Source organism: Neopelma chrysocephalum, unplaced genomic scaffold (genome assembly GCF_003984885.1).
Source record: "Neopelma chrysocephalum unplaced genomic scaffold, ASM398488v2 Primary Assembly neopelma1_43, whole genome shotgun sequence".
Taxonomy (NCBI): domain Eukaryota; kingdom Metazoa; phylum Chordata; class Aves; order Passeriformes; family Pipridae; genus Neopelma; species Neopelma chrysocephalum.
In genome coordinates, this window is record NW_020897702.1 from 14,111,611 (window position 1) to 14,124,950 (window position 13,340).

General features: G+C 43.0%; 1 protein-coding gene across 1 annotated transcript in view; it reads left to right on the forward strand.

The window, feature by feature from the left end:
- Positions 1 to 13,340, forward strand: part of MAML2 (mastermind like transcriptional coactivator 2) — a gene marked incomplete at its 5' end in the record, with an annotated part of 214,000 nt that overhangs the window by 139,441 nt on the left and 61,219 nt on the right. The window contains 1 exon segment of the mRNA XM_027677369.1: positions 9,329 to 10,786. Coding sequence (XP_027533170.1) covers positions 9,329 to 10,786 — 1,458 coding nt within the window.

A 13,340-nucleotide genomic window follows, 5' to 3' on the forward strand; every position in this document is an offset into this window, starting at 1 on the left:
AGCTGTAGGCAGGATAAAGGCATCCAGTACAAAGGCTCCCAGGAGACTGGATGGCTGCAGAGGCATAGGCGTCTGCAACAGGGGATTGCACCGACAGTCTTAGTCACTGGCATTGCTGCTCCAAGCCACAAACCACGATGTGTGCTCAGCAGTAGAGCTGTGCCTTGGAGGGGCAGGATAAAGGCGCTGAAGGGCTGCAGTGTACAAATGACATCACCTCATCCCTGGGAAGGTTTGCAAGTCCTGCCTAGGTGTGGTCTCCTTGAACCTCTTTTGCCAAAGCAAATCTTTTTACGAAAGCCAGGCTTTTGCTGTATGCAATGTTCTCTTTGCGAACCAGAGAGAAAAAGAACAACAGAAAACTTATTTTCACTTTATTCAAAGATGTCTCCATGCATTTGACTTGTGTACTTGTGCGAACATCCTCTCATCCTCTTGTGCAAATTCATCCTCTCCACTCTTGTTGTCATTTCTCACATTTCTTTTAAGCATGATCTTGTAAGCTTTTCAGTACCTGAATTGGGGGCATTTTTTCATCTCATAGGTGCCTTTTTCTTACCCTGGACTGCTCCTGGTCCCCTCTATTCCCATTGACCTTTTCGACCTCCTGGAGCATTCCTTCCTGGGTGAGTGCTTGTTTCTACTCAGCCTCTCTGGCCATTTTCTTGGATTTGGATACTGTCAACCTTCTCATCAAGATGGTACAAAAGAAAGACCAAATAATGAAAAATCATCTGAACATGTGCTATTCCAAGAAAACAAAGCATTTGGGGTTCCTGTAACCTGCTAATGATCTTCCATAAAGATTATAATTCCAAATTGATCTTCCATATTTCATATTTCATCATCTTCTAGATACTGGTCAAATGAATCCCATTTTTACAGTTTTCTCCCAGACCTATGTCTTTCTAAACCCTGTGGCATCTCATCACTAGCAATGACAAATATATCAGGGGAAGATACACAACCACCTTGATAGGCCTGCAAAAACCACTACTCCTCCCCTTGCCTCTTTTTCCCCTGCCCACTGACAAGTGCCACCAGTCCCCATGAACCATAGACCAGTTTGAACCATGATGTTTAATATTTTTCATCCCCTTCTACATATGCTATTATCACCTTTCATAAGTCAGCATCTTCCCATTTCCAAAGAAACATTAAGTCCCTCTTTAGATCTTGCTGAGCTCTGAATCTCTCATGCAGTTCCTCAGACTCTACCCACTTTGGATGAAAAAGTGTATCATTTCACTGGGATTGAATTTACTGCAGATCAAGTTTGTTAAATAATCTCTCAATCTGTGGTTAATCAGTTAGAGTCTTATTATATAAACTTTCATCATTTTCTCTTTTATTTGTCCCTTCTATTGTCCATTCTCTTCATAGGGGTATCTTCAAAGCTTTTAAATTGTTGTTTCAAAATCCTCCAAAGCCCTCTAAATCTTTGCCTGTTCTGCTCATCTAGGTCAAACTCTTGGTGGGTTGCATTTGGCCTGTCCTGACACTGCATGTTTAAGCTGAAGGTTTTGAAAATGGCTCTTAAGTACTGCTCTTACTTAATGACCTTAATGGGATGAACATGCGTGATGGGGAGAGGCAAGGTGAAGATGCTAATACAGGTCAAACCCAGCCATCAGGCAAGTGCAACAGCCTTGTTAGAGACATTCTCTTACCACAGGTCTGAATTTGATCCTAAATATCACTTTTTCACTGAAGTTTTTGGCAGAGGATCAGGACCCCTTCCTTCTAATAAGAAGCCATTTTACCAGTTGCTCATTAATAGCATTAGCTGATGCATGATGGAAGGGCAGCTCTCATTGGTGTGGGCCCTCCTTGTCCTGGCTGATAGAGTCTGACGCTGGAAGCATGACTGGGTAATATGCTGAAGGGATCTTTCTTTTCCAATTGACAAGTGATGACTGTATCTCCTATGAACTGTAACTTGCCCTGCAGAAGACCTCAAGGCCAAATAGTTGGCTTGAGTGTCCTGTGTGATTTGCAGGAAGAGAGAAACAGTCTAAGTATTTCCTTATTTTCCAAGGCTAGATATATGGCTACTGTCTTCCTCCATTGATTGAACTTTTGATACAGAGTGTTGCAGAGGAGATGGGTGCTTAGACAGGTAATAAAAGCCCACATGTGGGCATGGATATCTGCCCTAATGAGCCTACAAAGCCTTCACACAGACAGTTTGGGAGCAACGATGAGCAGAATACCAGGACCAGACTGCTCTCAGCAGTCTTTCCTTAGGTGAAGTCTGCTGTGCTATTGATCTCTAAAAGGCAAATCAAATAACAGCAGACACATTTTTAAGGATTAGGAGCTTCCTGTGCAAGACAGTATGTGTTTTTAATACTTTAAGCTGACTTATGAAACCGGTAAACAATGTGGAGGGTGGTGTTGGATGACCTCTTTTACATGCCTGATCATCCTGTCAGCATTTATAATGCATTTGATATTTCCTTCTCATCAGAATAGGATCAATTAAGCAGTCGTATTTCCCAGACCTCAGATTGCATTAGGCTTTGTTTCACATTTCATGGTAATAAACGTTGACATAAATTTCTATAGACTTCACACAAAGTGATTGTTAATTTATTTGTGGTTGAAAAGGATCATTAAAAAAAAAAAAAAAACAACAAAAAACACACAACAGAAAAGACTTCTCCAGAAGACAAATACACAGCTTGCAAGATAAGAAACTCAGATCTTTCATGCCTATTTGTTTTGCACACGGTAATGACTGCTACATTCTGATTAGCAATCTTGACCTAGTTAAAGTGCTATTGTTTTTCTGTGTTCCTATTCTTCTGAAAGACTGTGACTAGACATGATATTTTATAATCCATCAGATGTAAAATCTGCATAAAAAATATAATTATTGTGCTTCAGCAACTTGGACCAGAGCCCTGACGTTATGTTTATAGGCAGTACACTGTGAATAATATGGATGCATTTTTAGGTTGGTATGTTCAGTTGGCAAGATACATAATTTTTCCATAAGTGAAGGTAAATTGTGGGATTTCTAACATGCTGATTACTATTCTAGCCTTTTTCCAGATAATGAGAATTAAGTGGATACTTGTCAGCCAAGGAACATCCTTATTTATTACTACAAATTCAGTTTTAGTGGCACTTATTACAGTAAACAGGGAGGAAAACTTGTGTTGCCTCTCAGTCAGCATTATTCTTGCTGGTGGTGATTACACCCAAGGATCGACCTGAGTCAGGACACCACTTCAAGAGGCCTGTATAGGCACCAAATCTCTTCCCAAACTGCTTATGATAAGAAGGACAGGGATGGGCTGTGGGAAGGTTTGGGAGCAAAATTCTCACGGCAGTAAACCTTGCTTCTGGTCATCCAAGTGGTCTCAGGAACTGATTAGCTAAATAGGAGAGGAGTGAGGCAGGGTGGAGGTGTGCTGTCTCAAGTGCCCTGCACTCACCTACAGTGTGGGGCTGAAGGCACCTGTGCCTCCTCATCCTCACTGCTCAGAGAGAACAGTGGGTCCCTTTCCTGTGAACACAGAGGGGGCGGCAGGAGGCACCTGGAGCTGAGCCTGTGCAAACCAGATTGGAGAGAGAAACAGCATCTGCTACTCCTGCACAGCTCTTTGCACCCATGGAGGGACCACCTTGACCTGGCCATGGTGCTGTGTGGTGCTGTGAGGACACACCAGCTTTCAGAACTGCCCCCCATTGTGCGCTGTGCCCAGAGCCTCCTTTTTGTCACTCAGTCTGACATGAAAAATTAATGTTGCTTCCCAGATCCAGCATCATCCAGCAGATTGGACTTTCTGAACTTGGAGTGCTAAAATCTCTCTGAAGACAACTGCCATGCCTGTATCCTCAGCCATGTCAGGTAGATGCTGCAAATGAAGACAAAAGATTAAAAATAAATATACTCATGCTGTGCAGAGAAAGTGCAGAGCAGAAGGGATAGGGAGAGGTTCTCAGAAGAGAACCATGCTATTGAGATCTTCAGGAGAGATGTCAGGGTGAACCTGGTGCCCCTGGGTGTGAAAAAGAGGGGGAACAGCCAGATTCACCAGATTTTGAGAGATATGTAGAAATAGAGGCAATGGGAGCCCTTGTGAGTCTGTAGTCAGAACAAGGCCTTGAGGATGCATGTGTGATTGTGGCATTAGGACCTGTGATGGCCCCAGAGGTGGCATCTCAGGACAATGGCCTCTCCTTGTCCTTGTGTCAGCCCCAGGGTGCCTCTGTGGCTTTGCAGCTGGCCACAGTGTGAGTCACCACAACCATCCTGTTGTCCTATTGTGTCTGGCTGAAGGGGTAAGAAAAAAAGGAGAGGCACCTGGTCCTCCTGCACACTGGGATGCCTGCAACAGGGAGGCTCTGCTCTGGTGAGCCCCAGTCCCTGCCTGCAGAGGCACTCACCAGCTTGGCACAGCCACAGACACTGCAGGAGGTGGCACTGCAGAAGACTGGCAGCAAACATTGCAAACCACTATTTTGAAAATGAGAGTTACTGTCATTCAGGATCAGGCTCTAAGCCCCGGGGTGGCTTGCTGGGTCAAACCCTGCAATGCAAAGGTGCTTTCACAGCATAAATAAGAAGTAGCATTCAGCATGTTTTCCTCCTTTGGAATGAATTTTTTTTGGCCTCTTTTCCTTGTTTAAATATTTTTCTTATTTTTCCTGTAATTCCTTTTCCCTTTTGCCTCCCCAGATACATGAAGGATTTTGTTTACAGTGCAGCCACAGATACAGTCAGCACATATTGTGAGAAACTCTAGGTAGTCCAAAAGGAACCTTTTAAAGTGGATTTTTCTACTGCTTCTATATTAAAAGCATAAAATCTAAAGCTGGATTTTTTTTAACATCAGAAGTATCACTCCCCATGAATCACTAATGCTGCCACACTGCCTGGTTTATAAATGTGGCAATCACGTGGGGTTCCAGTTAGTAGCATCTTATGAGTTTCGTCCTGATTGTTCCACCACACAAACTAAGAAAGCTGCAAACCTTAGTTGGAAATTGTGAGAGTTGGAGAAAAAAGGTGGTAGGAATCTTCTTTTTATGTCTTCAGCTAGTAAGGATTACTGGGGACTTAAAACTATCATGCTCTGGTATTTTCTCTGTATGTTGGGACATTTTGGTGTTTTGGTCCAGTCTTAAGTGTCCAGCTGTAAACATTTCGAGGTGACAGTCAGATGTGTTACTAACATTTGCACTGGGAATTTTTTTTTTCTGAGATCCACAGGCACTATGGAGGTACTTGGGCAAGTCAGAGGGACAAGCTTGTTTTTCACTTTTCCTGAGAGCTGTGAAACTCCAGGTGCTGGATGGTTACCCTAGGACTTCTGTCAAGCACTGTGCTTCTACATACTATTAAATAAAATAAAAAGAAAATTCTAAAGGAAGTCCAATTGCAGAAGCTGTATAGAGTGCACAAAAAAATAAGACTTTCATTGAAAGTGAAACCAGATAGACTGTGCAATTTCCTGCTGACACAGGCAATTCTTTTCTTGGCCATATCGAACAGACCCTGCGGAAAGGAATGCAAGGTGAATTCACATGAGTAATGTCAGAATTGTATCAAATATGTGATAAAAATATTGTTAAATATGTATATTTTGGACAAAACAATCTCTAAAATTTCCCATTGACAATTTGTGCTTTTGCATCAAAAAATCATTTGTTTCCATTTTTAGAAAAAAATTTAAGACAGAAAAAAATAATCAATTTTCAGCAAAATCCTCTAGTTTTGCATTTAGTAAAAAACTTCCACCAAAAGAAAGGTGAAGCAATTTTTTTTCCCAAAAGAGAAATTACTTGTTATCAGGATTTGATGCACCCTAGGTAATAGCTCGATAGATCTCCTGCTGGTTTGTCCTGGTGTCAAGGAGCGTTAGAGAAGAAGCTGCCTCTCTTTAATCCCTTTAAGACTCAGAATAAGTTATAAATATAAAACTTATAAATATTATATATGTCTCTCTGCACAGGATGTGGTGTCATACTGGGTCATTTAGACCAAGTCATCTCTAGAATTTTGCCCTCCGCTGTTAATGTCCCCAAGCAGTTTGACCACTGACAGTGCTGGGCTGTCTCACAGACATGATCTCCAGAGGCTCAGCTTGCGCAGTTTTAACTTCAGAAGATCAATCATCCAGCACTGCCTCGCTGTAAGTGTGTGAACGCACACTGATTCACCAGAGCCTGCTCAGCAAAAGGTCTCACAATAACACAGGCTGCCAGGAAATGCCTGTACTCTGTGATGGTTCATCCAGTGCTACACAAGGACCTGTGGGATGGAGCTGGGTATGGAGGGCTTTGTCCTCTCCCACTTACTGTCACGTCACTTGTTTCCCATCACAGAGCCTTTCAGTATTTTGCAGTTCAAGCAGTTTGAGATGTGTAATCGCAAGCCTGTTTGGTCGGAGGAATGTGTCTGTATGTGTGTTATAGGAACTTTTGCTTTACATTTACTGACCCAAATCAATCCTGGCTTGCAAATTGGAAGAGATGGAGCCTGAAATCTGGCAAATTCTCTTTTTTTTTGTCCTCCTGAAGAGTCTGTGCTTTACTTGGGGAAAAAGGGCTTGAGTAGTGATTTCCAATCAGTAGTTAAAAAATGTGATTGTTAGAAAACTGCAAAGATTTGAGTGATGGAACCATGGTTCACTCCCTTCTGGAAAAAAACCCAAAACACATGTAATGCTGGGGCAGCAGTGCCCCTCCGAAGGCAGAGTTCAAACGAAGTAGTGAGATGGAGAGGCTTGTGATGGACACTGCTTGTCTCACTGAACAAACACAGATCAGTCCCCTGCAACCCCCTCGATATATAATTGGTAACAGCTCACTGCAAGGAGGCAGAGGGGGCTTCATCCCTGTGGGCTGCTCACATCCTTCCCATGCCCTTGCTCTCCATATCCTGAACTCATGGGGGATGTGAAATCAGGACCTTTTTAGCAGCATCAGTGAAGTCCCCTGAGACTCCCTTGCACCTTGCAGCCTCACTCAGTCTTATTTTTGCTTTAATGTGGGGACATCTATTGACCATGGTATTGTCAACATTCAAAGGGCTACGTTCAAGGTTTTAAGGAGACGTGATAAGTTAGCACTTGTGATTTCTTCTTTAGAAATGCACGGTGCCCCTTTTGGGAGGCACTTCAGCAGAGCAGATGTCATGAAACCAGGAATCCTCCAGCCCATGTCAAGGGAGGGTGTGCTTGGTTAAGGGATGTGTCTGGGGACCATGGAGCTCTGCCTGGCTCTGCTGCTGACTTGTGTGTGGCAAACCACTTCCCAGCTCAGCCCTATCTGCTCACCCAGCTCACCCTGCTGTCTGCTAGAAGCTACTTCAAATGCAGGAGAAAAGCAGCTGCTATTCAAAGCCCAATGTAACATCTGCATTTTTACATGTGTGAGAAAGCCTGGTGCAGGTGCCCTGAAAATGTGGAGACTTTTTAAACAGCTCCCTCTGCTTCAAAATGTCAAGCAAACTGAAATTATCTCAGATAGTCATATTAACCACATAAAGCGTATACGTATGCAGAGAATATATTTTTCATTATCTGTTCAGTCTGTCTGTCAGCAACAAATCTGAAAGCAAAATGTGCTGCCAAGTCATGTATTCTGATGACCTGGGAACTTCCCCATTTCCCAGGAAGATGAATTTGGGGGCACAAGAATGATTTCTAATAAACACACCGACAGCAAAGATGATGGTAAAAGGAAGTGCAGCTTACCTTTTTTTTTTTCCAAAGGAAAGTACAGTGACTCATGTGTCAGAAAGACATGCTAACCAAAGACAGCCTGTGCCTTTTGCAATGACCACACAAACCTCTCTCCCCTGAGGGACACCTAGTGACAGTTAGTTACTCTTGAAGGCACACGGTCTGTACAAATAGGCACCAACATGTCTGTCCTTACAAAATGAAAATGTGAATCTGTGATTCAAAAACTATGCTGGAAACTTAACTTGAGATATGACATGAAATTTTCAATGTCAGAGAGAGAAATTACAAACTTTATTTTAAGGGCTAAATTCAGTGACCTTCTGATGCAATGGAAGGATAGGTGGGTATGGAGGAAATATGTATTTCTCAGTTGATCTCTTTTCAAGCAACTCATTGGTATTTGCATCAGAATAAAATTGTTCATATCTAGAGTTATCTGGGAAGAGCTTTTACCTATAGATAAGCCTGCAGCTGAGGGGCATAGAGGCCACAACAGAGTATTATGTGCCCATGGACTTCTGTACATGAAACAGTATGATGCAAATAATGTGACTGGGAGATCTCATAAATCATCCTCCCTGACTTAACTGGAAAATTAGAGTTCTGAGTTGTCTCTGCCCATCACAGCCTCTCAAGGTATCACAGTTTGTACAGGCACCATTTTCTCACTGGCACACACAGGTATTTGTCAGATGGCATTGTCTGATGTCTCCTGGGCCATTGCACTTCTACCCAGGTGCAGCAAGGCAGAAGATGAACCATGTTTCACTACTTAGTTTCCTGGCACTGCTCACGGCTGGAACAGTGACACTGTGCGCTGAGCGAGGGCTGCGCGCGCACATGTGTGTGTGTGTGTGTGTGTGTGTGTCTGCTGCTCACGTGTGTGACCCCTTTGGTCATAGAATCATAGAACCATTAAGGTTTGAAAAGACCTCTACGATCAAAAGTGGAGAGCTAAGTACAGGACAGCTGCCCTTTTTAAAGTGATCTATTCTTTTATGAGTGATGTTCAAAGCAACTCTTCTTGAGGGCGTCAGCATCTTATTAGAGGACATATGCACCCAGTCCAAACTTTTTAGCTCATGGGATTGACATCTCTGTTTTCTGTGTGTGGAGTGGGAATTTGTGTATACAACCACAGCAGATGAGAGTAAATCAGGTAGACAGAGCCATGAACCTCTTTTCCTTCAGTAGGCCCACAGGGCTAGTGAGCAAATTAAAGTATTGCTGTAAATATCCAAGGAAAAGGAAATGGAGTTACAGGTGTCAGAGCAGTGCTATGTGTGTTTTATGGCAGATGTTTCAGAACATAAATAATTAGGGCTTAATGTATTAATATACATCTATGGGAAATAATCCATCATGGGGAGGGGAAGAGGGTCTGTGATCAACAAGAGGCAGCAATGCTTGAGAGATGCTGGTGGCAGGGGTGGTGATGGCAGGGACATTCATCGCTTACAGCATATTTTCCTACAGTTCTGCACAGTTTCATTGACTGAAAAAGCCAGGAGAAGCTTTATGAGCTAAGCAAGACTTACTTGCCTGTTGCCTTTCAAGCAACTGGACTATGGATTGTTTCTTCGGTGTTATCTAATGATTATTCTTTTTGTCTCTGCTTCTTTCAGCTCCAAGGCTCCTTGAAGAGAAAGTTGGTGGTAAATCTGTCGCCTGTCAACAACAAGAGGCCCAATGGTGTTTCAGAGAGCTCTTTCTTTGACATTAAGAGGATAAGAGTGGGTGACAATATAGCAGTGGGACAAGGTGGACAACATGTTAACAATTGCCAAAGCCAGTCAATGTCAGGAACTATGACTGTGGGGCAAGGATCACAAAGAAAGGCCAGCAGCCTAGCAAACAATACACATGCTAGTGGGAATGGCATGTTTAATATGACTTTGAAAGAGGTAAAGAAAGAACCAGGAGAAACGATGTCCTGCAGCAAACACTTAGAGGGCCAGACATCCCATGAGAACATGTTCCCTAACAGATATGGGGAAGACTCCTGGGACCAAATGATGGATCTTGAGCTTCAGGAACTGTTTAATGAATTGACTAACATATCAGTGCCACCAATGAGTGATCTTGAGCTAGAGAATATGATAAATGCCACGATAAAACAAGACGAGCCATTCAACATTGACCTTGGGCAGCAGAGCCAGAGGGGCCCTGTGAGATCTCTGCAGATGGATAAGATGGTGATAAAAAGTGAATATGCACCAGGCATGAATCAGGCTTCTGTGGGCTCCCCACAGATGAGGCCTTCTTCTACAGGTTCAGCCTTCACTATGGCCACCACTGCCATGTCCACCTCTTCACCCATCCCCTCGGTGCCTCAGAACCAAACACAGGTATCACAGGTTTCTTCTGCGTCCAGTCGGCCATTGCCCAACTGGCAAGAAGTGTCTCATGCACAGCAGCTCAAACAGATCGCAGCCAACCGGCAGCAGCATGCCTTGATTCAGCAGCAACAGCAGCAGCAGAACCAGACAGCCAACTGGTCCACGCTGTCTCCATCAGGACCTTCCCCTGGACCCTTTGTGCAAGAGAAAATCCCCAGTCCTTCTTTTCGCCAGCAGCAGTTCAGCCCACAAAGCTCAGCAATGCTTGGGGTACCAGTGAATGGAAACCAGTCAAAAGGGATGAACAGCTATGTTTATAAACCAACCACTCCCCAGAGCAATCCAATGGATATAATCATGCAACAAAAGCCTCAGGACCTCAACAGGAACTTTATTAACAGCGCTCAGCCACCTCTAGAGCAGCATCATGGCAACACAAAGCCTTTGTTTCACTTTAACTCAGAGCAAACAAACCAGCAGATGCCTTCAGTTTTGGGTTCCCAAAACAAGCCTGCCCTTCTGCACTACACCCAGCAGGCACAGGGTTCAACTTCCATGCAACAGCCACAGCAGCAGCAGCAACAACAGCCGCAGTCACAACCTGCTCAACCTCTCCCAAACCAGTCTCTTCAGAGGCCGCCTAATGTAACCCTAGCAATGCAGCAAAAAATGATGCTTCAGAAAATGCAGCAAAGCCAGCAAATCTCAGGTTTGCAGTATCCAGTCTCTCAGCAGCATAGACAGGTAAGGCAAATGGCAAATTCCTCCTTATTTGTTACAGATTCATTCTGGTCCAACTAGTAAAAAGCTTTTCCAGCCTGGCCTCATTCCTCCAAGAGATGTTAATGACCCTCTCAGCACACATTTCTGCACAGCTGGTGATGGCACGTTTAGCACCTATTCAGGTGTATCATGAATGCATGTTTAGAAAAATTTCAAGAAACACATGCTTAATGCAATGGAATGAATGTGTCAGTGCTATATATTATGTAGATACTTGTCAGAAAGGTGAGATAGTAGGGCAGGTGCAAGCTTATTTTGGACTCCTATCTAGGTTTTCTAGCTTACAAAAATTTAGGCTCTTTTGAAAATCAGAATTTTAATGAATTCCTGTTATCTTAGATAATGTATTTTACAATGTTAATTTTTATACCGTCATTTTTCTCAGGGAGGCAGGGTTAGGAAATTCTGGTTTTAGATATATTTTGACTGATATGACAAAAAATACTGTTTGCACATTTGCTATCTGTTTGGCAAAGAAAATCAGACTTATCTGTGAGCTTTATAAACGCCCATCACAATTCTGGGAATATTCTGTGGATAAAATACATGCTTAGATATGAAGGAGAAGGTTGCCACAGAAATGTCTACAATTATATAGCACGTGGCCAGCTCCCACTGTGTTATCATAAGACAGTGATCTGACAAAATCTGCTTTTATAGCTTAGTTATGCTATGCCAAGTCCCTGTACACCAAGTCTCAGATCGCAAGCTTCAGACCTGCCAATCAAAGTTAGAATGTGCAATCTCACTGTACTCCAGAATCTAGAAACCAGGTGCAAAACAAGTAAAACATATTTGACCTTGGGACATTTAAGCAACTCTGAGTGGTTTCAGTGGGACTTTGGCTCAGCACATTTGAAGATATGAAATCAGAATATAGGTGTGGAGATCATCTGTGGATGTAAAAACAGCTATGAGAAACTACTGAAGAATGAAAGTCTACGTTTTCCATGGAGTCCGAGAGAAGTAACACTGTGAATTAATCATTCAGAACTGGAGTTTCTTCACCAAACTGTTTGGGTGAACAACCTGTTTTAAAAAGAGTAAATATAGTTGTATGCCTGCACGCCTTTCTACTTTTAATTCTTTTAAATTTCCTGACCAGATAACCATGATTTTCTCCAATAGAAAATCCCTTAGCAAGAGGTACCAGGTGAAACCTACGGCTAGGTTTGAGAAGTTGCTTTGTTGAAAGATGCTGGAGAATGAGTGTTGGCAGGATGCAAGCACACTTTTGCCAGTTTGTGGGAGCTGGCTGTTCCTCTTCTTCTTGGGCTACTGTGTGCTCTCTTCTTAGGTGCATTTCCCCATTCTCTTAATGGACTGGCGGGCAGATGAATTTTAACAGTTCCTTCATTCAGCCATGATGAACCTTCCAGCAATCTGTCAGCACAGGGGAGACAGGCAGGACTTCTGCAAACACTACTGTTTTCTGAAAAAAATTGCAAGGTCACATTCTGGAAAGAAATAAAAACATTGAGAGCAACTCTGCTTGAGGCAATGTTAGCTCCTTGCTCTGTGTCCTCTTGGGCTGCTGCTCAGGGAGGCCAGCCAACTAGATGGGACTTGGCACCTTGGCCCTAGTAGTACTTGCAAGATTTACCATGAGTGTAGCAGGACCTTTCACCTGTGCAGCCATGAGATCTTTTGGCTTAGGAAACTTGTCCTAAGTGAACTTTGCTGAGTGCCAAACTTTAGATATTACATCAAGGAAAGAGTTTTGCCATCATCACAGACTTCTGCAAACTAATTTTCTGAAGTTTCTTGTCATCTGACCACTTTACACAGTTGTGTCTGCAGGATGTGGTTACCTGACCCACAGCACATGGGAGAAGCTTGAAAGCTTTGTAGACACACATTACAGGGCTTTTGCAGCAAGAACACTGTTTTTTCTATGCTCTAGAGAGATAACTGGATTTTTTTTTTAGAGATCTTCAGCAGATGTGCTGATGAAGTTCAGAAAATCAATTAGGTCTCTCTCAGCAGAGTATTTTGTAGCTGCTGGAACAAAACTTAGAAATACAATTGGTCTGTAAATTACAGAGTTTTTGAAAAGTTTGAACATAACTTAACCTGCAGTATTTATGAGTTCTGTGGACTCCTTTAGTGCCTGCCTGCACAGCTGCAAGAGCCCACCAACCCCTTGGTCAGGGCCCGCTTCTCCCATAAGTCTGAATATTACATCAGAGGCAGAGAAGACACCTCTAGTATTATCTTCAGTAAAGATAACAAAGGTCAAAGCAACCTTGTGGGTTGACTGCTGCTGATTTTAGCAATGGGGACATCAGCTCACTTAGGCTTCACGGTCTGCTTTCCTGAAGGATCATCTCCCACTTCTGAGGATTCCTACACATCATTAACAGTAATGCACGATCAATTACCAGCATTTACTAATTAACTTCATGATTAATATTTGTTTTACTGATGGTCTATTTCTTCATGAGGAATCAAGGTTTGATTCTTCTTGGCATCATTCAGCTCCTCCTCAGATCATTGTAGTTGTGCGCTGTAAGGA